General features: G+C 39.6%; 2 protein-coding genes across 3 annotated transcripts; both read right to left on the bottom strand.

Annotated features, from left to right (window-relative positions):
- Positions 1-18,437: 18,437 nt before the first annotated feature.
- On the bottom strand, positions 18,438-20,993 carry LOC147388914 (Pentatricopeptide repeat (PPR-like) superfamily protein). Of its 2 annotated transcripts, XM_086419897.1 has the most exons (2): positions 19,707-19,841; positions 18,438-19,596 (listed from the first exon to the last, which is right to left on the bottom strand). In XM_086419897.1, the coding sequence occupies exons 1-2, from the start codon at positions 19,708-19,710 to the stop codon at positions 18,743-18,745; spliced, it is 858 nt and encodes a 285-aa protein (XP_086276023.1). In that variant the 5' UTR covers positions 19,711-19,841; the 3' UTR covers positions 18,438-18,742. The 2 variants fall into 2 exon arrangements, with proteins under 2 accessions (XP_086276023.1, XP_086276022.1); XM_086419896.1 differs by having other exon boundaries at positions 18,438-20,993.
- A 917-nt stretch (positions 20,994-21,910) lies between these two features.
- Positions 21,911-23,459, bottom strand: LOC147388915 (uncharacterized). Its single transcript, XM_086419681.1, has 3 exons — positions 23,235-23,459; positions 22,275-22,564; positions 21,911-21,968 (listed from the first exon to the last, which is right to left on the bottom strand). Exons 1-3 carry the CDS (start codon positions 23,457-23,459, stop codon positions 21,911-21,913), a joined length of 573 nt encoding a protein of 190 aa, XP_086275807.1.
- Between the last annotated feature and the right edge of the window lie 3,557 nt (positions 23,460-27,016).

Consider the following 27,016-nt stretch of genomic DNA (forward strand, 5'->3'; position numbering starts at 1 on the left):
ATCAGCAGAGGTCGCCCTGGAGTGGGAGGGACTAGGACTGGTGGATTGAGCAAGTATTGCTTGATCTTGTCGAATGCTTCTTGACAGTCTTTGTTCCACTTCTTCGACGTAGCTTTCCTTAATAGCTTGAAGACTGGCTCACAGATAGACGTGAGCTGAGCAATGAAACGGCTAATGTATTGTATCCTTCCTAGAAAGCCCCAAACGTCTTTTTCTGTAACGGGTGCCTTCATTTCCAGGATATATTTAGTCTTTGCCGGATCTATTTCAATGCCCCTTCTACTGATGAAGAATCCCAGTAGCTTGCCCAATGTTGCCCCGAACACGCATTTTGCCGGATTCAGCCTTAAGCTGTACTTCTTCAGCCTGTCGAACAACTTCTTTAGATTGACCAGATGATCTTCTTCAATGCCGGATTTAGCGATCATGTCATCTACGTAGACCTCCATTTCTTTATGGATCATGTCATGAAATAACGCGATCATTGCCCGTTGGTAAGTTGCCCCTACGTTTTTCAGCCCGAATGGCATAACCTTGTAGTGAAAAGTACCCCATGGTGTGATGAATACAGTCTTTTCTTGGTTTTTTCGGCCATTTTTATCTGGTTATAGCCTGAGAAGCCATCCATGAACGAGAACATGCCGTGCCCTACTGTACTATCGACTAGATTGTCGATGTGTGGAAGTAGAAAATCATCCTTAGGACTGGCCTTGTTTAAGTCTCGATAGTCAACACACATGCGTACTTTTTCGTCCTTCTTGGGTACTGGTACAATGTTAGCTAGCCATTCCGGGTACGTGGAGACTGCAAGAAACCCTGCTTCGAATTGCTTCATGACCTCATCCTTGACCTTGAGAGTCCATTCAGGCTTCAGTCTTCTCAGTTTCTGCTTGATCGGCTTACTTTCAGAAGCAATGGGTAGTTTGTGGACAACCAGATCTGTATCTAAACCCGGCATATCCCTGTATGACCATGCGAAGACGTCTTGATATTTTCGTAGGCATTCGACCATATCTTCTTTCTGCTGTGACGTCAACAAGGCTCCGATCTTGACAATTCGTGGGTCCTCTTCGGTACCAAGATTGATTGAGTTTGTATCCTCGATGTTTGGCTGAACACCTCTTTCATGACGTTCTACCAAATCTTTGATTTCTTTGGGTGGGTATTCCATTTCGTCCTCAGACTCTTCTTCTATCCCCATGAGGTCGAAGTCGAGTTCAAGATCGAAATCATACTCGTCCCTTTCAAATTCTGTTTTATCTGAGTACTCATTCAATGGGGACAGATCTCTTGAAAACTCTTTTTTTGGTTTTTGAAAAATATCTATTTTTTTGAGATTTTGAAAGCTTTTTGATTTTTTTTGATTTTTTTTTATTTTTGATTTTTTTGCCTTTTGAGAAATATTTATTTTTTTGTGATTTTCTGGATAGCTGAAATAAGAAGAACAATCATGCAAATTTGTTAATAAAGATAGGGAGCCCCCAAAACAGTCTTTACTCGAGGATGAGGGCTCATTATGATCCTTGGGCAAGTTGATGTCGCCTAACGACGTTTTTTTTTTAGGCCTCAACCGCCTCAAGTGTCAGTGGGAATTCCTCCCAGTTGTGCAATGTCTCCCCTTCTCTGAGGGGGCGGATGAGATGAGCAAGTGATTCGTTGGATGATTTGGTTGGTGGTTTGGAGATGACCATGATCTCCGATTAATTGTTGTCAAGTTGGGGCATAGTCCCTCCCAAACTTGGTGGGATGATGACTGATGCCTAGTCAATACCCGATGAGAATGGTGAGTTGTTCTCCTGGTTGGTAATGACCTCCACTTTAGTGGGTTTTGGAGTAGTCTCCGATGGACTTTCATCGGAATCCTCATTGAATAGAACATCAATGCCTTCTTCAAAGGATGATTGGGACTCTACGATTGGGTCTTCTTGAATGTGCACTAGTTTAGGGTTTACCATTTTTGGCTTCTTTGCTGATGGCAGTTCTGATAAGTCGTCAGGTCTGATATGGGACTTTGGGAAGCTAACACTGATGTGAGGGACTGGGCCCAGATTCCAGATGTTCGGTTCACGATTTTGCTTTCTTGCTAGCCGAAGCTCCTTTTTCTTGTCATTCATTTCTGCAATATCCCTTTTCGTGGGCCTAAACCCCAGACCAAAATAGGGAGTATGCTTTCTCGCTTTGACCAGTGTAGCTCTTCCTTTTCCTCCCGGTCCTAATCCTTGCTTGGGTCGATAGCCTGCCCTTTTCATGACCCGACCGATCATCAGACTTGTTCTCGATAGTCTTGCCTTTATTTTCTCATTTCCTTTCTCGATGTGATTGACAACAGCGAATTGGTACGAATGGTAGAGTGCCTTGTCCTTTGTTATTTCGATATCGATGAATGGCACGTCGGGAGCCCTGCCAGCTGGGATCAGGTTTTTGGCCAGTACCGATATCATTCTCTGCCCCATGATGAATTTGACTCTCTGGTGTAGAGAAGAAGGTATAGCCCCTGCTATATGAATCCATGGCCTGCCCAACAACAAATTGAAGGTTGTCGGTATCTCCATTACTTCAAACATCACTTCAAAGGTGCAAGGTCCTATTGTGATCGGTAGGTCTACTTCTCCCAACGAATCCCTTCTTGAGCTATCAAAACCTTGAACAACCTTGTTGTTGGGTTTCACATACGATCAATCGGCGTTGAGTTTTCGGAAGGTTTCGAGCAGACAGACATTGAGTGCTGAGCCATTATCAATTAATACTCTGGTGACCATTATGCCCTTGCATAGGACCATGATATTCAGTGGTTCGACATGCCCTGTCCCCTCACGCGTAAATTCATTCTCTGTGAAGATGATAGAATTGGGGGCCATGATCTGGCCGACTGTTTGTTCCAACTGTGATGGTGTCGTGATTGAAGGTACATGTGATTTTCCCAGAACTCTCAGCAGTACCTCCTGGTATTCTTCTGATTTTTGTATTAGTCCCAAGATACTAATCTGAGCTGGCTGTTTGTTCAATCTGTCCACTACATTATGCTCACTCTTGAGGATGAGCTTAACAAAGTATGCAGCTTCCTTGTCGGTGACCTTCGCCTTTTCTTCTGTTTTCTTCTCCTTATACAACTTACCCTTCCCCTTTGCTTTTCTTTTTTCTTCGCCTGTCCCTCCTTCCATTGTCTCTTTGGTTTCTGTTCCGCTGTTTTCTCCATTTTTCGACAATTTTTGGCATTTTTCTACCCTTGTCATATGGTCGATGTCCGCCACTATTGTTTCTTTCACTGTTTCGACCCCCGAGGTTGTGGTGATAGTGGTCTCATAGCTTCAGGGAACTGCCTGTTTGGAGCTATAGGAGAATGGTTTAGGTGAACGTATGATCATGGGAGGTGGATGGGGTTTCATATTGAGGATGAGGGGCGGTGGCGGCATTTTAGAGGTAGTGGTGGTGTATGGAATGACAAGTGGTGGACGTGAGGATGGAGCGTAGGGTACGTGAAGGGGGGGTCGAGTTGATCCTTGAGAATATGGTGGTGTACATGGTATAACAAGGGGAGGTCGGGTTGGACTTTGATGGTTGGATGATCCGCAAGGTATGACTAGAGGTGGTCGAGTAGCAGCATTTTGATGAGTGGGATGGATGGTAAGGTCGGCCATTCTGAGAGGCAATTGTGGATTTGGAGGTGGACTGGTTGTGTAGTGGTTGACTGTGTTAACTGACGATATCTTTGAATCCTGGGTTAGGTGGACCCTAATTTTTGCCCCTACTGGTGCTATCAGATCGGAAGGATTGAAGTTGAGCTCTCCGCAGATGACATTTACCCTATGCCCACTCCCCTCTCCATTGTGAGTGGGTAGGGGGTTTTGATTGACATTCTGTTGCTAGGGCGGGTTGGCAGGCCCATCTAGGATGAGGGCCTTTTTATCAATTAGGTTTTGTACTTGATGCTTGAGCTACCAGCATTGGTCCGTAGAGTGCCCTAGTGCACCCATGTGGAATTCGCAAAATAAATTGGGGTTGTATCATGGTCCTTTGGCAGCCTCCAGATTTGGCGGGCGTTTTGTAAGATACTCACCCCTGAGTAAGAGTGGCAGTAATTCTGATAATGTCATGGGTAACCTGTTAAACACTCTATTCACTCTGTTGGGTCGTGCCTGCTGGTTCTGCCCGTATAGTGGTGCCTACTGTGCAACTGGTGGAGGGTTCACCCTGAATTGATTTTGAGGGGGAGGATTCCATGTTGGCGGAGCTGGTGCCCATGAAGTTGTCTGTGTTGGTGGTCTCGATGCTGGTGAGGGAATGAAGAGGGGTCGGTTTGGCTGTACGTTATTGACCTGAGTCTCTTCCCTCTTCTTTCCTGGAGGCACTGGCTTTCTATGAGAAGGGATTCCCGTTGCTGCTCCTAGACTCGTGAAATCGAATATAAGACCGGTTCGAATTCCGTCCTCGACCTTATCTGTCACTTGTACCAGATTTGAGAATGTGCCTGTGGTGTGCCCCACCAAATGAGTGTAGAAGGCATGCACTAGTGTTGAGATAAACGTAGTGTTCATCTCTTGCTCTGTCATTGCGGGCCTTACTTGTGAGGCGGATTCCCGCCATCTCTGGGTATACTCCTTCATCGTCTCCCTCTGCTTTCTTGTCATTTTGGCCATGTCGTTTCGATCTAGCCCCACATCAGTATTGAATCGGTAATTTTGCCAAAACATTTCGGCTAAGTCTTGCCAGTTCTTAATGAGCGAATGATCTAGTCCAGAAAACCACTTGAGCGCCGGCTCGGTTAAGCTCCGTTGAAACAACTGTACCAACAACCTATCATCCTCACCGTACTGGCACATGGAACCACAATACAACTTCAGATGCGACAGCGGACACCCTACTCCGTTATATTTTTCAAACTCCGGGCATTTGAACTTGGCCGGTAGTTGAGCATTAGGGTAGAAGCATAAATCCTTGAATCGGGTTCCGCTCATAGTATTGAGTCCCTTCATCCTCCTCATCTTTTCCTATAGAGATTCGATCTGTTGAGCCAGTTTCCCGTCTATTGCACTTTTGGCTTTCGTAGCTCTATATTCACATTCATCGTCGGGAATGACCACTGGGGGCGGTCGGTTCTATGGAATATAGAGTAGAAGCCCTTGGTATTCAGGCATTGCGGGTGGCATCGTAGTCTGAGGTCCCTGCGGAGGTTGTTCGGGTAACTCTTGATTTGACTCGGATGCGTGCTGCTATATCGTTTGCGCTTGTAGGATGCTGGCGTTGGCTAACACAGTACTGACTATTTTTTCTTGTCTTTCGATTATCTTTAGTAGTGCTGTAATTTGTGGGTCGATACCTGATGCTTCGGTCACTGAAGGTTGTGTTGGTTCGGAAGAACTCGTGGTGACGGTAGATGATCTGAGAAAATAGGAAGGCACTTCTGGCTGCTTGTATTTCTTTCGCTTGGCCAGCTGTGGGTACAGACAACCAAGTGTTACTATCTTATTTACAAAAAATGAGGATGCATGATGTTTTATTAGATCAGGTAAAGTTGTTTATTATGAGTTTTTGACGAAAAAGTAATTGCTCAGTGCGGAGCCGATATCAACACGGAGTTGGTAAAATATTTTACAAAAGAATTACATCAGCACAGGACTGGCATCGACACGGAGTCGACATCAACACAGAGTTGGCATCAGCACGGAGCTGGTATCGACACGGAGTCGGGAGAATATTTTGAAAGCAGAATTATCTCAGCACGGAGCTGGCATCGACACGGAGTCGGCATCAATACGGAGTTGGCATCAGCACGGAGCTGGCATCGACACGGGGTCGGGAAAACATTTTGAAAAAGTAATTTCATCAGTACGGAGCTGGCATCAGCACGGAGCTGGGAAAATATTTTGAAAAAGTAATTTCATCAGCACGGAGCTGGCATCGACACGGAGTCGGGAACGCCTTTTGAAAAAGTAATTTCATCAGCACGGAGCTGGCATCGACACGGAGTCGGGAAAATATTTCGAAAAAGTAATTTCATCAGCACGGAGCTGGCATCGACACGGAATCGGGAAAACATTTTGAAAAAGTAGTTTTTCGAGATAAATGATTTGGAATAACCCATGTTTTTAACAGCCCCCAATTCAGTTCTCTGAAATCATCGCCGGCCAGGCAGATCTCCAAGGAAAGGCGGCGCACAATGGCACTCTTAAATCACCTTGTTCTCTGAATAGACGTAGTCTATCCCCCTCGTATCAACAGGGTAAGATCTTTCTAGGCACCAGCTTTGATCAAGGATTGCAATTGGTGCTTTTTTGAAATCTGGTTTTTTTTTTTTTTAAGTTGAATACATTTGAGTCGGTTGATTGGTTGTTATCTTTGTTAGATCGTGGACTTGGTTCGAAATTGGATCTAAATCTGGGTTGTTGACCCAGTTGAAACTAGATCTGGGTCGTGGACCCAGTTGGATTGGATGTGGGTCGTGGACCCAGTTGAACTAGATTTGGGTCGTGGCCCATTAGAAATGGACCTGGGTCGTGGACCCAGTTGAAAAATGGATCTAGGTCTCAACCTAGTTGGATTGAGCCTGGGTCGTGGACCCAGTTGAAAATGGATCTGGGTCGCAACCCAGTTGAAAATGGATCTGGGTCACAACCCAGTTGGATAGATCTGGGTCGTGGACCCAGTTGGAAATGGATCTGGGTCGCAACCCAGTTGGATAAATCTGGGTTGTGGACCCAGTTGGATTGGATTTGGGTCGCAACCCAGTTGGACTGGATTTGGGTCGTGGCCCATTGGAAATGGACCTGGGTCGTGGACCCAGTTGAAAAATGGATCTAGGTCTTAACCCAGTTGGATTGAGCCTGGGTCGTGGACCCAGTTGAAAATGGATCTGGGTCACAACCTAGTTGAAAATGGATCTGGGTCACAACCCAGTTGGATAGATCTGGGTCGTAAACCCAGTTGGAAATGGATCTGGGTCGCAACCTAGTTGGATAAATTTGGGTCGTGGACCCAGTTTGAAATGGATCTGCGTCGCAACCCAGTTGGATAAATCTGGGTCGTGGACCCAGTTGGATTGGATCTGGGTCGTGGACCCAACTGAAGTGGGTTTGGATCTGGGTTGTGAACCCAGTCGAACGGGATTTGGGTCGTACACCCAGTTGGAAACGGTTCTGGGTCGTGGACCTAGTTGGAAATGGGTCTGGGTCGTGAACCCAGTTGGAAATGGGTCTGAGTCATGACCCAATTTTTAGATGGATGTGGGTCGTGGACCCGGTTTAAATGAATACGAGTGGGGGATCCAGTTTACGAAATTATTTTTGGTTTTGGGGAAAATCCGCAATTTCTTCCCTTTTTCTTTTCTTCATTCCATATCTCCCCCTCCCTTTTTTTTTCATTTTTAATTTGGTTGTACCTTGTGAAAAAGATCGATTGACCAAAATCCATCTCTCATAGTTTTTTTTTTTTTTTCAAAATTTATGATCTTCCCACGTGGATGCTTTCAATACTTGACAAATGGTGAGGGTCTTTAAAAATGGACTGTCGAGTTCATTCAGGGGGGTCGAGTTCACTCTGGTCTGTGTCAATGGCACGGATTTAATCTTCATTCTATTATCCGTGTCTTGAACACGGATGAGACATTTAATGTTTCAACCGTGTCACCAGCACGGATGAAGCACATTTTGGTCCATCCGTCCCATGGACACGGATCAGAATGAAATCCAGCTTCTGGACTTTTCACAGAATTGTTTCTTTGCCCCTGTTTTCAATGTTCCCTCACTATTTTTGAGTCTTTTATTCTCTATTTTTATTTTTGAACATGATGCGACAAGCATTCCCTCCCCTTTACGTAAGGGGATATGAATAGAGAGTGAAGCAAACCTACGATCTAATTGCCACCTTTGGGCTTACAACTTGGGCTTCAAGGCCCGACCACAACTTGTATGATTACAACATTGCTTGGGGGTCGATATAGCATCCAAAAATTTGTGTCCTAGCTCATCTAACCGGGCATATGCATGAGTTTAATAGGTGGCTTCACGGCTACCCGATCTTCAAACCTCGATGCATACCGAAATACACATGTCGTTGGTTGGTGATCGGGTTTGATGTCTTCATTCCCAACTCTTGAAATAACGATCTCAAGCCGTAGAACTACTAAGCATCGAGGCTATGTATATTGAGGGTGGGGTGGCTTGGAAGTGAGGCTATGCTCGCAAGTGCACGTGCCATTCTTTTTCTTTTTCATTTCTTTTCATCGACCCCCTTACAAATATATATAACACAAGAGACAAAAAGTAAATAAATATTACAATGGACATGTGATACAAAATAAAAAGGGAACATAGGAGACCACAAACAAACTATGTTAGTGAATAAAAGTCTATTTTTTTTCTTTTAAAATGACCGAGTTGTCACAAGGGATGAGCCAAAGGTCCCCAGTGGTGTCGCCAGCTATAGCTATGTGGTTTTCGTCATTACGACGGCCACAACTACTAAAATTGGAGTCGCCACCATTCAAATTGAAAAGGGGTGTGAATGGTCACCCGGTGTATACCTTTCAAAAAATTGCCATTTTTTAAATAAGGGTTTTCTAACGAGTCTTCGGCAATCTAAATTTTTCTTTTGCAAAAATATTATTTTTTTCTTTTTTTTTTCCTAGAAATCCTGATATTGGCTCCGTCTTTTCCAACCTTCGCGAAGTGGATCTGACCGGTAGTGACTCTGCCTTCCTGGATGTCTGGTGATTTTGGTGAGCTGGTTGGGTCATTTTCTCATTTTCCTTCCTCGTGACGATACGTGACTGGCTAGAGAAAGCTTGAAAGAATGTCATGGTTCTAAATCATCTCGTATTTCTCGACTATTCCTTTTTGAACTGTAGGCTTTGGATACAACAATGGAGTGCTGAAAGAGGCTAGTTTTATATCTTCAGTTTGAGTAAAGTCATTTTATAACCACTGTGATCAACTAGAAGAGATGAGGGTGTCGTACAAGAGGATTGAGATGTTTTGACTACGTTTTGAAAATGAATGAAAACCTAAACAGCTCGGCTTGAGTCTTTGAGGAGTGATGAGTTTTTTATCTTGAGGGTTGAGATTGATAATCTACGGGAGAGACTTGCCTAGGGTCTCTGTTTCAATGCTTTTACATCTTATTTGGTTAGTCGTGATGCTTTAGATGTTGAGGTGGTGCGGATTGGGCAAGCTGCCCAAATTCGTGCCTTAGATGAGAGACTTGATTATTTCTTGATTTCTCATTGAGACGTATAATTTACACCATATATTTTTTGTATTTTCTTCTGTTTACAAAAATGTAATGGGAAGTTTTTAAGAGTTTGAATGTGTAGCTACGTGGTTTTCGTCATTACGACGGCCACACGTACTAAAATTGGAGTCGCCACCATTCAAATTGAAAAGGGGTGTGAATGGTCACCCGGTGTGTACCTTTCGAAAAATTGCCATTTTTTTTTTGTGTTAGTGACTCGCAATGGATAGGGTTGATTAAACCTAGAGGTTCGGGCAAGCGGCTCGGTTGGAGAAAAAGGAAGGTGTTAGGCACCCTTTTCTCCCCGCCAAATGGCGGTAACCTCTACACAACTCGGCTACTTTGATTTTGACGAAATATTAGAAAATAAGTACCACGTGGAAGTGTTTGTACCCTTGATAGGAATTCACTTTCGGCTTGATCATAGGGTCGTTCCATTAATGGGAATGACCCTTATGAATCTTAGCCTTGGGCTCCATTCATACTCAACTTGTTTAAAATAAAATGAAAAGAAGGGAGATGGTAGAAGAGGGAAGAGAAGAAGATTAGAGAGAGGGGAGGGGAAAGTCTTGAACCCACCTTGAATCTTCAAGGTTCTCCTTTCTTTTCTTTCCTTCCTTCTTCTTCTATTCTTCTTAAATCCTTAGTGTAATATAAAAGTGAAATTTCTTTTTTAGAAGATGGTATGAGAGAGTGATAGAGAGGAGTAGAGAAAATATTTTTCTTGTCAGACTTGGTAACCATTTTTGAGATGAGAGGGGAGGTATTTATAGATGTTTGGAGGGGGTATAATGGGGTGAATAATTGAGAGAATAGAGAATGGCATGGTTTTTAGAAGATGAGAGTATGAAATTTGGAGTGAATTTAGGGGTAATTTTGTAGAGAATGAAATGGGTTGTGTTTTAACCCAAATGGTTTGGATCTTACCCAAATCCATTTGGGTAGAGTGTTTGGTGGGATGAGATGAGTGATGGTTGATGGGAGGAGTGGGGGTGTAAGAGGATTGTTTAGAGAATGAGTGTTAGGTTGGTTGATGAGGTGAGGTGTGTAGATTTAGAAGAATGGGTTGTGTAAGAGGTTGTTAAATTGATTTTTGGGAGGAGGGAGGGGGTGATGCCATGTGGCAATCTTGATGAGAGGGTGAGATAATGAGATTGGTTGATTGGTTGATGGGGTTGTTTGATTAGAGAAGAGGGATGGGTTAGTTGATTGATGATGAGTGAAGTATGGGTTGATGGGATTTTGTTGGAGTGTTTTAAGGAAGAGGATGGGTGTAGGTATGGGTCATGATGTGGGTGGTTGTTGATGTTAGAGAGTGATGGTGTGTTAGGGTATGTTGAGTATGGGTTGTGATGTTGGTGGTTAGAGAATGAGGATAGGTTAGGTTAGGGTAGGGTATGGGTTGAGGTGATTTTGGAGAGAGGTAAGATGGGTTAGATGAGTTGTTTAGAGAGTGGTGATGGGAGTGGGTAATTGGATGAGGGAGATGAAGAGTGGTGATGACAAGTGTCATCTTTGGATATTGAGGGGTTGTTTGGTTGATGTGGGTAATGGGTGATGGGTTAAGGTGATGGGTTAGATAATGAGTTGGGTTAGATAATGAGTTGGGTATGGGTAATAGTTAGTGGGCTTTTAAGTGTTGGGTTTGGGTTTAGGAGGGTTGTGGGTTATATTGGCTTGGATAGGGTTGGTTTTGGATCGGGATTTTGAGGGTAGGTTGGTTTTAGGTTTAAGGATAAGGTTGGAGAATGGGTTTAGGAAGGAGTTAAGGACTTGTGGGCCTTAGGTGGGTTTAGGGTATTTGTGAATTTCGAGGCGGAGTGGTAGGCGATAGATGGAGGGTAGGTATCCCAAGTCTCACGCTTTTAATTTTTTTGGATTTTTGCAATCATCGATTTGATTGAAAATGCCACGTGTTGGCGAATTGGACCTTTTAAGCCCATTGGAGAGTTTCATCGATCGTTCGATTTTTTCTTGGCTATAAAGGTGGTGCGGTGAGGTCGAGCACGTGTAGGATGGGTCACAACCCTCTTGGTGAGTCCCTTGGACCACTGGGTGGTCTCAGGGACTTCGGTTCAATCCAATTGCCATTTTTAGCGTTTTGGACTTTAGAAGCCCGTTGGCCTATTTTGTTGGAAAATCAGTATTTTGAATGGAGCGGAGCAGGTCGAGTTTTTGGTGGACCTACTAACCCATTGAGAGGTGTTAGAGGCTTCGATTTTGGTGAAAATGCCAGATTTTAATGCTTCGGGCCTTCGAGGCCCGTTGGCCAAATTTATCGGAAAATCGCTGTTTTTGGGCCCTTTCGAGTGAGGACCCGTTCAAATTGGGGTGTCTACAGAATGAAAATAAAATAGACTTTTCAAACATGAAGTTTGAATAAATCCTAGATTTTTCCTCACTAGCCAAAATAGTAATTTTGAAAATACTTGAATTTTTGTGATTTTTCTTTGTCAAACAAATATTGTAGATATAGAATATGAAAAAAAGTTTAAAATCCTTTGGTACTTCGATGATTTTTGTGCTCTTGCCAACTACCGAGGATATAGATGTTGATAGCTCTTAGGTTCTTATATAGTCATCCCCAATGCCCTATTATTGGGTGAATATCAATTGAGCGTGGGACTTGGGATTTCGAGAAATCTTTTACTGTTCACAGTTTATACTTATGCGAGCTAGGAGTTGATTATTTTATTTTATTTTTGCTTTGTTTTCCCTTATTGTCCTTGGTATCAATTACGATTTTCACCAAACCCAATTTTCACATTTTTGCACATCGACGTCCTTTTGGATTTTCATCTTGCTGATGGCTTTAATCTTGCCATAGTCTAATTTTTTTCTCATAGCTCCGTTTGGATTTTCACCATACCCTTTCAAGCTATGCTTGTATTTTTTTTTTTTTTTTTTTTTTCAGATTTTCACATTACAATTCTTGCTTAGAGTCTCTGTATCTCTGTGGCTTAATGATTCAAGTTGAGCTGCGAGATTGGCGACTATACTTTTTTAGTGGCATCATTTCTTGAATGATTGATCTAGATTCTTCTCTCGAATTTGCTGACGACTTCTCGTGATTCGACAATTCAAGTTGAGCCGCGAAATTGGCTACTCTATGTTTGAAGACTTTTTTTTTCGAATATTTGATCTATATTCCCCTCTCGAGTCTTCCAACGACTAATAAGACTTGAGGTCTGAATCAAGTTGCAAGATTATCAGTGTCTTTAGGTAGTGTTGCTATTGTCATTGTGATGCCTTAGAACATTCCCTGATATGAAAGGACTTTTGGTGGGACAAAACATTGGCTTAAGTTATGGGTAGTGGAAAATACAAAAAGGTTAAGGTCAAGGTCTGGGTCTGTCTAAAGTGGGCTAAACATAAGGTTTGTCTATTTTGTTTTTTTGAAAATATGATCTATGTCTCCTTTCAACGTCTTTATATCTTTCTTAGGCTAGAGATTTGGGTCAAGCTCAAGATCAGATGTCCGAGTTTTTGAGTTTTAGCCATTCACAGTTTATCTTCATGTGGGCCAAGAGTACTTTGATGCTTTGGTTTTTCTGTTTTTTATTTTCGATGGTGAATTGTCCTAGTCTTAGGTTAAGAAATGAACATGATGATTCAAAATGGCTGACTAGGGTTGGTTATGGCATTTCGTCATCTCGGGGTCAGATTTTAGGCATAATATTTTTTGACAGTGTCAACATTGATTGGTTGAAAAAAGACTTGTCCGTTCATTTCTATGAGGATCAAAGCTCCTCACATCATTACTTTTTGCACGATAAAGGGTCCCTTGTAGTTTGGTCAGAATTTTCCTCTAGCATCTTTTTGGATTGGTAGAATATTTTTCAAGACAAGGTCCCCTAATGAGAAATTGAGGTTTGACATTTTTGTTCTAAGCACGGGCGATTCATCGTTGATAAACCTACCCATGGCAGATAGCTGCAAGGCGTCTTTCCTATATCAAATTCAATTGATCGAACCGAGCCTGAACCCATGTTGTTTTATCCAACTCTGTTTCTTTTAAGATCTAAAAGGAGGGAATCTCAACTTCGAGGGGTAAGACTGCTTCCATTCCATATACCATTGAGTACGGAGTTGCCCCAATTGAGGTTCGAAAAAAAGTTTGATAGGTGTGGAGGGCAAAAGATAACATGTAGTGCCAATCTTTGTAGGTGACTGTCATCTTTTCGATGATTCTTTTCATGTTATTGTTAGTAGCCTCAACTATTCTATTCATTTTGGGTCTATAAGGTACAGAGTTGTGATGTGTGATATGGAAATTTTCGCTTATTTTTGTCATGCCTTTGTTCTTGAGGTTTTTGGTGTTGTCGGTTATTAACCCATCAGGAGACCATACCGACAGATGATATTGTTTTTAATAAATTTCAACATACTAGTCTTTGTGACGTTGGTGTAAGAGGCTACTTCTATTCACTTTGTAAAATAATCAATAGTGACTAGGATGAAGCGATGTCCATTTGAAGCTTTCAGTGAAATCTATCTGATGATGTCTATGCCCCAAAGTAAGAAAGGCCAAGAGGTAGTCATGCTATGTAATTCCGAAAGTGGAACATTGATCTTATTGGTGTAGATCTGATAAAGATAACATTTACGAACATGTTGATAACAATCACTTTCCATTGTCATCTAGTAATATCTCATTCTCATGATTTTCTTGACGAGCATGTGACCATTCATGTGAGGTCCGTAGCCCCCCCCCCCATGTACAGTCTCGATAAATCATTTAGCCTCAGCTTCTGCAACGCAACGAAAAAGAATCTCATGACATGATTTTTTGAACAGAGTCCCGTTACTTAAGAATAATTGACCTGTTAATCTCTGGATGGTTCTTCGTTCATTTACCGTCACATCTGACTGGAGGACTAGACCTTCTAAGTATGCCTTAATGACCGAGTACCATGGTTTCTTATTGGGCTATGTTATATCCACCAATAAACAATAAGTTGGCTCATTCTGGATGTCGATTTCAATAGGATCGATGACTAGGTCTTCTGAGATACTGATCATGGAAGCAAACGTGACTAGTGCATTTACAAACTGATTTTTGGCTTGAGACATGAAAGTGAATGAGATCCTGGTGAAGTTTTAGCTTAGTTCTTCAAAGTATTCATGGTAAGAGATTAATCTCTGTTCTCGAGTCTTCTATTCCTTAGTTATCTGATAAACCACCAGACTTGAGTCCCTGAATACATCGATTCCATCCACTTCCAGGTCAATTTTTACCTTTAACCTTATGATACATGCTTTATATTCTGCCTTATTATTGGAACATTGAAATTTCAGTCGGATAACGATTGGGACATGAGACCTATTAGGTTTGATCAAAACTTCCCCTATTCTATTTCTTTTCTAGTTTGCAATTCCATCGAAGTATATCTTCCAACCTTGCTTTTCATTATTGTCTTCAACTTCAGTCAACAAGATGGTTTCATCCGAGAAATTTGCCTTTAATGGCTCATAATCGGGTAATGGGTGCTCAGTTAAGTGGTCAGCAATAACTTGCCTCTTAATGGCCTTTTGAATGACATAGGTGATGTCGAACTCAGATAACAGCAGTTGTCATTTTGCGGTACGATCTATTAGTATTGGTTTCTCGAAGAAGTATTTGAGAAGGTCCATTCAAGCGATGAGTATAATTGAGTAGTTGAGGAGGTAATGGCGTAGTCGTTGAGATGTCCAGACTAGTGCGTAACAAGTTTTTTGGAGTGCTGAGTACTTTGCCTCATAATCGGTGAATTTCTTGCTGAGATAGTAAATGACTTGCTCTTTTTGACCTAACTCGTTGTGTTTTCCCAATACACAGTCCATTGACATTTCTTGTACTGAGATATACATTAGCAAAGGTTGCCCTGGCAGGGGGGAAACCAAGACTGATGGATTGAGTAGATATTTCTTTATCTTGTCAAAGGCTTCCTAGCAATCCTCATTCCATGCTTTTGGTAAATTTTTTTTAGCAACTTAAGGACTGGTTCGCAAATAGATGTAAGTTATGTTATGAATCTGCTGATATATTGTATTCTGCCCTAAAAATACTCTAACGTCCCTTTCTGACAGCGGTGCCTTTATTTTGATAAGGTACTTGATCTTTGTTGGATTTAGCTTGATGCCTCTTTTACTGACGATGAAGCCTAATAATTTTCCTAACATTGCTTCGAAGATGCATTTTACCACGTTAAGCCTCAGACTGTACTTTCTTAGTCAATCAAATAACTTTCTCAAGTTTATTAAATGGTCCCCCTTTAATCTAGACTTAGCGATTATGTCATTCACATTAACCTCAATTTCCTTGTGGATTATGGAATAATGCTATTATTGCACGTTGGTAGGTTGCCCCAACATTCTTGAGCCTGAATGGCATGACTTTATAATGAAAAGTGCCTTAGGGTGTGATGAATATTATCTTTTTCTACCATTTTTATTTGGTTGTAATCGAAGAAATCGTCCATGAATGAGAACATGCCATGCCTTGCTGTGTTGTCGACTAGAGTGTCGATATGAGATTGTGGAAAAGCATCCTTAGGGTTGGTTTTGTTCAAATCTCGATAGTTGACGTACATTCGCAACTTACTATCCTTCGGTATCAGAACGACCTTAGCTAGCCATTTGGGGTATGTAGACACTACAAGGAAACCTGCTTGGAACTGTTTTATTACTTCATCTCTAACCTTGAGTGTCTATTCTAGCTTAAGTCTTCTCAATTTTTGCTTGATCAGCTTGTTCCTATGAACGATTAGTAGATTGTGAACAATGAGTTCTATGTCTAGGCCAAGCATATCTTTGTAGGATCGGGTAAAGATGTCTTGATAGTCACACAGTAGTTTGATTATTTCTTCTTTTTGTTGAGGTGTTAACAAGGATATGATTTTTACAACTTGTGGGTCAACTTCGGTGCTGGGATTAAACAAGTCTGTATCCTCAATGTTTGGTTGAACACCTTTTTCATGATGTTTAAGAAGGTCTTTGATTTCTTCGAAAGAATATTCTACTTCGTCTTCTGACTTTTCTTCGATTCTCATGAGATCAAAATCGAGTTCGAGATCAAAGTTGTACTCATCACTCTCGTATTCTATTCTATCCAAAGGTTCAGTCGATTGAGACAAATCCTTAAATTTTGAGAAAACTCTTTTTTTAATTTTTGAAAAATATCTATTTTTTATTTATTTATTTAGATTTTAAAGGTTTTTTTGTTTTTGAAAAGTTTTTAATTTTTTGTTACTATTTTTCGGACATCTGAAATAAGAAGAGCAATTATGTAAATTCATTAGTTATGTAGGGAGCCCTCAAAACTGTCTTTTCCCAAGGACGAGGGCTTGTTATGATCCTCATGTGAATTCGATTTGCCTAATGACATTTTTTTAGCCTTTAACAGCCTTAAAGGGTGATAGAAAATTCTTCCCAATTGTTCAGAATCTCCCATTCCTTTATAAGGTAGATGAAGTAAGAAGGTAACATGTTTTGATAGTTCTGAGATGACCATTCCCTCCGAATGACAATTTTCAGGGCCGGACTTAGCTCCCCCCAAGTTGGGTGGAACCATAATTGATGCCCAGTCAATGCTAGTAGGAAATGGTGAATCATTCTTTTTGCTCATGGCAATTTGCTTCAGCGAGCTCTTTTGTTGTCTTTTGTGAATTCTCATTAGAATCCCCATTGAATAAAATATCAACGTTGTCCACGAAGAAGGGTTGGGACTCAACAATCGAGTCTTTTTGTACACGTTTTGGTTTGAGACTTATAGTCATGTGATTTTCTATTAGCTTTGGTGGCAATTGCTAGGATAGGCTGTCAGGTCTAGCTTGTGACATTGGGAAATTGATGTTGATACGAGAGACCTTGCTCAGGTTCCAGACATTTGGCTCGTAGTTATGTCTTCTTGCTAACCAGAGTTCATTTTTCTTGTCGTTCATGTCAACAATGTCCTTCTTTGTGAGTCTAAAGATGAGACCAAAGTAAGGGATGTGCTTACTTGCGATGATCATGGTGGTTCTCCCTTTTCCTCTTTGACCTAAACCCTGCTTGGGTCAATAGCCAACTTCCTTCATTATCTGTCCAATCATCAGGTTTGTATTTGACAACTTTACTTTTGCTTTTTTTTTTTCCTTCCTTTCTCGACCTGGTTGACAACAGTGAATTAGTAAGAGTAGTACATTTCCTTGTCTTTAGTCATTTCCACGCTTATAAACAGCACGTCCGAAGTTTGGCCAAGTGGATTTAGGTTCTCCGCTAGAACTAATATCATCTTTTGCCCCATTATGAACTTGACCCTCTAGTGTAGAGAAGACGATACTACCCCTGCAATATGAATCCATGGGCACCCTAATAGAAGATTAAACGTTGCTGGTATGTCCATGACTTCAAAGGTGACTTTAAAAGTACAAAAATCAATAGTAACTGTCAAATCAATTTCTCCGAGAGAGCCCCTTCTTGAGCTGTCGAAGGCCTGGACAACCTTATTGTTGGGCTTGACGTAGAACCAGTTGAAAGTGCCTTCAATTCGCAGGTGCAGATCCACTTTTTATTTTTTAGGAGTTGCTACTTAGTTTTACGGTCTAGGAACAGAGACATGACTCTAACCAGATAAAAAGTAATAAACTACAAAAAAAAAAAAATGGGTCTGGTGATCACATTACGGGATTAGAAGGTGTTAGGCACCAATCCCGCTTGACGAACGCCAGTCTCTACTTTTCTCAAAAGTTTTACCTTGTAAGAAAAAATGGCCTAAAAATTAAAATAAAAAAATTACCTTCTTTACGCCACATGTCCAATACCAATTTTATCCTTTACAAAATGAATTCGATGCAATCCACCAAGTGGAAGTTCATATAAAACTATCTAATGAATATCACATTCAAAATGGACTACCACGTATTTCTTTTAGATGTTTTGACATATGATCTTTCTGATGTGGAATACTTTTGACAAATGCGCACAGATGTTTCATCACGTTTTTGTTTTTGGAATATTAAAATCTACTATGTGAAGCAGACAAAGTGGGAATAAGGCTCATAATTAAATGACAAACAGCAAGGATGCATTATAGGTTCATAATCCCCATACCACATGCAAAAGAAGGAACAGAGAGACGAGAAGGAAAGCAAAATTAAACCATCTCGGCAAACTTATTAGTTTATGCAACATACGAAAAAGAAGACGATTGAGCACGTGTTGATGGCACCATCCACAACGAGCTCCCACCATTTACAAAGCTTAATAAACAATGCCTTCATAACTATGACAACAATTTGGAATTATTAATATTTATACCTCTGAAGGTTGCCAAGGCATCCCACTCCATGATTTAATTGATCACCAATCAGTAATTTACAAATTGGATGGTCAGAACACAATAGCAAGATTGACAAATCAATAAGTGGAGTCGCCATATAGTTTCCACTCAAATGATTGACCATGTTTCTAATATCATGCCAACTGTATTTAGGATCACAAAATTTTCAAGCTGAAAAACCAAATTTGGCTTATGTAGCATGAGATCGTTGAGATATCAGGTCTTGCTAGCTCTCACATTTTCCTCCAAATCCAACAACAGTCGGGCCATGTCATTCAACAGGGAATAAATTTCCCTTACATCCGGGTGTGATGTGTCACCAACAAGAAACTCATGAACAATGCCATTCACCTCAATTGAACTGCACCCAGGAATCTTCTTGACTCCTAGATCCTTCATCTTGCTTCTAACCTTGGTCACATCTTCCCATCTGTCACTTGCTGCATAAATATTGGCAAAAAGTGTATGGAGACCAGAATTATTAGATTCAATTTGATAATGACGTTTAGCTACACGTTCGCCCATCTCAACATTGCTATGGATTCTGCAGGCACTTAGCAAGGAACACCACAGTGGTACCAAAACCTCATCGTTATTAACATCCGGGATATTTTCTATCAAAGTTTCCGCTTCATCTAACTGTCCAGCACGGCCAAGGAGGTCAACTAAACACCCGTAGTGTTCTACTTTAGGTGTTATCTGATAAATCTTCTTCATGGAGTCAAAATACCGTCTTCCTTCCTCGACCAATCCTCCGTGACTACAAGCAGTTAAAACACCAATGAAGGTGATATCATCCGGCTTGTACCCAAGCTGTAGCATCTCTAAGAAATACTTGAGCGCTTTGTCAGTCTGTCCATTCATAGCAAGCCCACAAACAATTGCAGTCCATGAGGCTGTATCCTTGTCTTCTATTCTCCAAAATATTTCCAAAGATTTATCTATGGACCCACATTTTGCATACATGTCTACAAGAGCAGTACCAACAACAGTATCCATCTTGATATTGTTCTCCACAATGTATCCATGGATCCATCTCCCTTGCTCCAAAGCTCCCAACTGAGCACAACCTGTAAGGAGAGCTACAACAGTAAATCTATCTGGTTTGACACTCCTCCCAATTATTTGCATCACTCGAAAAAGATCTAAAGCCTCATCAAAATGGTTAAACTGCACATACCCATTGATCATAGCAGTCCAAAGAACAACATCCTTTTCTGGACTCATATCAAACAACTCTCTAGCCTCATTTAACTTGCCACAACTCACATACCCAGACATAATACTAGTCCAGGAAATCACATTTTTAACCTGCATTTCATTGAAGATTCGATGGGCCATGCTTAAACATCCGCATTTTGAGTACATATCTATCAAGGCATTACCAAGAACAGTGGTGAATCCACCGAGTTCCTCACTAATATAACGGTGAATTTCCTTACCTAATTCTAAATTTCCCAACGCAACACAAGCAGAAAGTGTGCTAACCAATGTAGCTTCATCAGGCCTAATAACTCCAATTTGTTTCATTTGCAAAAAAACAGCAACCGAATTCTTGAAAAAACCGCATCTATTGTACCCAGAAATCAAAATATTCCAACAAACCAGATCTCTTTCAGGCATTTCATCAAACAACTTGCGCAAAGTGTTGACATTTCCCATCTCGGCATACATGTCCATAAGTGAATTCCTCACGTAACAATCGAATTCAAACCCAACTTTTACGATAAACCCATGGATTTTTCTCCCTTGTGAAACTCTCCGAAGACATCCAATCGCCTTGAGAACAAAGGGGTATGTGAAATTATCAGGTGACAATCCATCTTCCCTTAATTGATAGAACAATGAAACAGACTTTCTTAAGCTACCATTCTTTGTAAATGCTCTGATCATTAAGTTATAGATGAAGATATATGGGTCATGAATGTAAATGAAAACTCTCTCTGCGTAGTGTAAATTACCAGAATCTGTGTCTGTGCAGAAGACCATGACCTTGTTCAGTACATCTCTATTTTGACTGAGACCGATTCTGAAGATTTGGGATTGGATTTGTTTCAATTCTTTCATAGATTTGCAATGTTGGAGATAAAACAGACATTCTTTCTTGGTTAGTCTGGTAGTCTTTTGGGTTAAAGTCGAGAAAAAGTGGTGTGGTTTTGCAAGAAAATGGAACTCATTTATGAATTTCATCCTGAATGGATGAAGAAACCTTTTCTCCTGTAAATTAAAATTATGGAATATCTTTATATGTCTAAATAAATTCAAAAACATTCTAAAGCTCTACCTATAGTGCATCTCCTCGACATAAAATCTATTGTCAAAATATTTTCTTTCCAATTACAATCAAATCATTTATTGTTATACGAGAGTCGTCTTCTAGGATAAAAATAGCTAGAAAATAAAAAATTGAAAGGGTATTATTAAAAAACCTTTTTAGTTGAAACGGTAAAAGAGGAAAAATAGTTTAGTTAGAAGAGCATTACCGAAAAAGAAAAAAAAAAAAAGGGATGGTGGGAGTAGAAGAATAAGGACAATAAAAATGGAGGGGAGGAAGAAAGTAATTAAGTGAGTCATTGTAACTGAGTATTTTACCCTCATTGCAACTGAGTATGTTTACCCTCACAAGTGGGTCTCACCGTAATGTTTTATTATATAGATGAATAGCTACAATTATAAAAAGATGGTTAGAGCAAATTTTGATCAACAACTTGAGACTTTGTATTTTTATCTTTGGACCCACATGGACATATTGGCAATTTAACACCATAGCCTTCTTGATTTTATGGAAAAAAATCAGATTAAAACAAAAAAAAAAAAAATTTGAACTTCATCCAACATGCTGAAAATGATGGTTATTGAACTCACAAATTTGAAAGTAAAAGTCAACAGTGAAGTATATATATATATATATGGGTCCCGTTCAACAACAAACATTTTGGCAAATTTTTCAAAACATGGGTTAGAGGTTTTGGAATGGGCTGATTTTTGGTGAGGATGATCTCTACGGTGAGGAGATCATCCTCATAAAAAATCAGCCCATTCCAAAACTTCTAGCCCCAGTTTACAAGTTGAAAAATTGTGGATCGTCCATTTTTTGTAAACCATTTTTAATGGGGTTAGAAGTTTTGGAATGGGCTGATTTTTGGTGATGATGATCTCCTCACCGTAGAGATCATCATCACCAAAAATCAGCTCATTCCAAAACCTCTAACCCATGTTTTGAAAAATGTTTTGTCAAAATGTTTGTTGCTGAAAATTTCCATATATATATATGGGAGGCGTTCGGAGGCATCAGTTTCGTCAGCCATTTTAACAAAAGTTACCCGACCGTTGGATATAATTAAATCGGACGGTCGAGATTGTTTATTACGTTTAAATGATAACTTATAAGTTTTTACTGCGCCATCCCTCATCTTTTGACTTATTAGTGTCACCTCCCTGACTAAAAAACAGCAGAGAGTGCTTATTACGTTTAAATGATAACTTATAGGTTTTTACTGCGCCATCCCTCATCTTTTGACTTATTAGTGTCCCCTCCCTGAGTGAAAAACAGCAGAGAGAACTCGTCTGTTCTCTCTAAAAGTCTCGAACAACCCCCCTCTGTTCTATCTCGTCTGTTCTCTCTAAAAGTCTCGAACAACCCTCCTCTCTCTCGCTGCAACTCCTCGACGAAAACCTCTCTCTCTCTCTCTCTCTCGCGACGCCGAAACCCTCGAACCTCCTCACTCTCACTCTCTCTCGTTGAAACCCTCCTCTCTCTCGCTGCAACTCCATCGACGAAGCACGAACACGAACACAAATGGCTCCTGCAAGCTCCACGTACCACATGTCTGGAGACATCTTCCATAGAACGAACCCACCCGTTTCAGCAGCTCTAGAGGCGTTCCGGGTTCTCATGACTTTTGTGGCTGTCTCGATCTCAGCAGCTAGCATCTTCACCTTTCCCATGACATAGGCATTGCGAATGGAGTTCTGCAGCTTTACACCTCCTGAAGCAGCTGTGTATTGCTGCAATATATACTGAGCGGACGAAGTTTCCTGCAACAGTAACCACACAGTGAAAACGGAGTTAATTTACAGGGTTTTAGTAAATCAAAGGAGAATGAAGAATCTCAAAACAGAGAATGATTCTCTCTCTGCCCTCTAACATTACTCTAACAAAACAATTTTTAGCCATCAACACCAATTCCTCTAACCATCAACATCTCATTAAGATGCAAATTTAAGAACTTTCTTGTTCTGCTCTCCAAATAAAGGCAACACAGAGATACTCATTTACATGCTTCCCTAGAAATAACAACAATCTCACGACCCATCTTAGAATTAAAGAAATTTGGGGGAAGAATTAAAGAACAGTGCTTCCATGTGAACATTCACAAAATTAAAACAAAACCTAAAATAAGCATTCCTCTACAGAAAACCAAAATTAAAAACACACACAAAATAAAAGAAAGAAAAAGATAGACAAATCCATTTTCTCTGAAACTCAAACCTACCCAAACGCACAAAAAAAAAAATATTGTTTTACCAAAGAAAAAACTCTCAAGAAAACAAAAGCTTCTGAAAATGAAGACTTGTTTGGATTGCCATTTACGCGGAAAAGTGGAAAAACAGCCTCAAGAGCTTCTTTGAGCGAGAAAATGTGGTAAAATAAATGTCAAAAACTGATGAAATTTGGAAACTGAGAAAGGAAGAAAGGGGGACTCACAATGGGTGTGTCTTTGATACTAAGGTGAGGGAGAGGATCAGAGGTGCTAACGTGCACCGGTGCGAGAGGAGCACCCATGACACCAAGCAGGAGCCTCAGATCGGACCGTTTATAAGCGTTAGAAGAAACGGAAGGAGTCCGAGAGAGCTGACCCTTCATCCAATGTCCCCACCCTTCCCTCTTCGAATCACCATTCTCAGACCCATCTTGATCAGGCCCTTCCATCACTCTCTGCTGTTTTTTAGTCAGGGAGGTGACACTAATAAGTCAAAAGATGAGGGATGGCGCAGTAAAAACTTATAAGTTATCATTTAAACGTAATAAACAATCTCGACCGTCCGATTTAATTATATCCAACAGTCGGGTAACTTTTGTTAAAATGGCTGACGAAACTGATGCCTCCGAACGCCTCCCTATATATATATATATATAGGGTCCCGTTCGCCACCCTTAGTTTTACCACACACTTTAACAAACGCGTTTTGTCTTACATGGGTTAGAAGTTTCGGAATGAGCTGATTTTTGGTGAGGATGATCTCTATGGTGAGGAGATCATCCTCACCAAAAATCAGCTCATTCCAAAACTTCTAACCCCATCAAAATTGATTTACAAAAAATGGACGGTCCACGATTTTTCAACGTGTAAACATGGGGCTAAACATTTCGGAATGGGCTGATTTTTGGGGAGGATGATCTTCTAATCATAGAGATCATCCTCACCAAAAATCAGCTCATTCCAAAACTTCTAACCCATGTAGGACAAAAAACGTTTGTTAAAGTGTGTGGTAAAACTTAGGGTGCTGAACATTTCCCATATATATATATGGGGCTTGTTCAAGGGCCATATGAGAAAACATATGAAAAAACTTTCATTTTTCAAAATAAGAGTTAGAGGTTTTGGATTGAGCTGATTTTTTGCAAGGATGGTCACTATGATGAAAAGATCATCCTCACAAAAAATCAGCTCAATCAGAAACTTCTAAATCCATCAAAAGTGATTTACAAATTAGTGATAAAAATTAGTAAAAAATCGACGGTCCACATTCTAAATCACTTTTAATGGGGTTAGAAGTTTCAGATTGGGCTGATTTGTTTTTTGGATGATCTTCCCATCATAGAGATCATCCTTACAAAAATTCAGCTCAATCCAAAATTTCTAACCCATATTTTAAAATTTTATTAAAAACTAAAGTTTTTACATATGTTTTCTCATATGGCCCTTGAACCTGACCCTATATATATATATATATATATATATATATTTCAAAGTTATTAAAATTTTGTCTCTACACCCCTAGGCATCGAATCATGTTTTTTGATGCCAAAATGTGAGCTCAATACCCTTAGTACAATTTAAAATCTTATTTTGTTAGTCAAATCTTGCTTTACTCTTATTGATTTTGTAAAAGAAGAAAATAGTTTAAGGAAAATTTAGAAAAATCCCTCCCTCCCTGCCTCCCTTGAGAAAATCTAACTGTCATAGACTAGTGATGAGAAATTGCTCAATTTTGTGATTTATTATTAATGGTTAAAATACCTTCTCAGACATAAATCACTAAATTGTCATTATATGTACTAGAAGGGCAAATATATCTGAGAGCTTGAGCAAAAGTTGGGACATGTTTCCCGGCCACGTTTCAGGACAATCATTCCTAAAACAGGCGGCCTTATTAAGTCAAGTAAATTTGATCAAGGGAACCCCCGGCTGGATTATATCTTCTTGAATAGATAGAGTTTTCCGAAAAAACCTACTAGTGGAGGAAGACCTCCTAGGGATAAGAGACATAGGGCTAAAGACAGAGCCAAAAAATGATTTTTCGTGTCTTATTTATAATATAAAACATTTATTAAAGGACTTTTTAAATTTAAATAATACTAAAAAGATATTTTTGTAATTTTAAAAACTAACTAATGTGATTATAAAGATGAAAGTGCAATTTTCTTGATTTATGATCAGAATAAACTTGATCATATTAAGTTTAAATGTAAAGGAGGGGATCCAAAATTTTCTGTCAAAGTACTTTTAGTCCACCTTGTTTCATTATAATAGTAAAGATATTTTTTTTTTGAAAATATAAAATGACAGAATTGACGGTGAGAACAATTGAATCATGTTATTTTTCTCTTCTTCATCGATCAAGTTATCTTCTTCACTAAATATCATGTTCATTGTCTAGGGATTTTGGATAAGATTTCATAAAATCATATAGTTTCCATGCACAATGATGAGGGATAGAGTCATAGAGACTTTCCTTCTTCTCATCTTCGTAACCAGGAGTACCTTTTCTTTTTCTTCCACATACTTTGTAATATTCCTTTCATGCATGTTAATCATAGAAGTCTCTAAAAATTTTAGGAGATATTACTTAATAGACCCTAATAAGGTTTATATTACCTAAACAACCCCAATTTTTGAGTGGTAACTTTCTTTTTAAATGCTCACTCTCACCTTAAGAAAAGTTTTGAAGAACCAAAAATACCCTTTTTACGTTGTTATCTTTCCTGAGTTTGTTCAACGACAATTGTGAATATTGAACAGTGAATAATGAACAAAGATTCACATATTCATTTTTTTGATTATTTAAACTTTACTTTCGATTTATTCGATAATTTTTTCTATTGAGTGACAAATGGAGAAAGACATACTCATAATTTTGAAGATTTAGTCGTAACATTTTACTAGGGCGTCATTTTCACTATTAAGTATGTTTTTCGAGTATTTTATGAAGATTTATCCTATGATGACCTCAATACTTGAAAAATAGTCAATCCTTAAGCTAGAAAAACAAGGAAGTTAGAGCTCTCCACAAGATTGATCTCTTAAAATACCCAAAATACATATCTAATAACAATGAAACAAACACTCGGATCAAAAGTTGCACTATGATTAAGATTATGAATCTTAATTAGAGAGTAACTTTTAATATAAGCGTCTATTACACTATTGTTATACATGTTTTTTCTAATATTTCCTAAAGATCTATTTGGTGGTGAGTATAGGTTTTGTAAAAAAAAAAAAGAAGTCGAGCCTATGGGTAAAAAAAAAAATTAACAAACATTGAGTTCACCACTGGGTAGATCTTCACGAATACCCGAAATGCATATCTAACAATAGGGAATGGACACTAGATAAAAAGTTACCCTTTAATTACTATATCAAATTCCAATCTTAGAGGGAGTGTATCTTTCTATCTAGATGTGTCTACCTTATTATTATATAGCATTTCAAGTCTTTTGTGAAGATTTATATAGTTGTGAGCTCAAAACTTCATCAAGGCACGAGCAAATCTCGTTGAAGCATTTAGATTTAATCTTGTTGATTTTTCAAGTACCAAGCTCACCACTTGATAGTTCTTCACGTAACACCCAAAATGAATAATTAATAATTAATAAAACGAATGCACAATTTATAAGTTACATTCTAGTTAAGATTGCAATTGGATAATCTTAATATTAAATATTCCTTTTCTTTCTCCACATTTTCAAGAATATCCCTTCAACTTTATTATCTTTTCTCCTCTATCCTTTTTTCAAGAATGCCCCTCCAATTTTATAGCCTTTCATCACTCCTCCCACCTATTTTTCAATAATACCCCTCCAACTTTATTGTCTTTCAACTTCTACCCTTTTAACTCCAAAGAAGATGCCCATATTGAAAGGTGTGTGCAAACTCTATTGTATGTATATATGTATTTATGTATATAGTATATTCGGCTATTTTGTGAACATCTATCTAGTGGCAAGCTTGACACTTCACTAAACATTGACTTCGTTTCTTTAAA

Source organism: Akebia trifoliata, chromosome 12 (genome assembly GCF_017979445.1).
Source record: "Akebia trifoliata isolate Shusen 1 chromosome 12, ASM1797944v1, whole genome shotgun sequence".
Lineage (NCBI taxonomy): Eukaryota > Viridiplantae > Streptophyta > Magnoliopsida > Ranunculales > Lardizabalaceae > Akebia > Akebia trifoliata.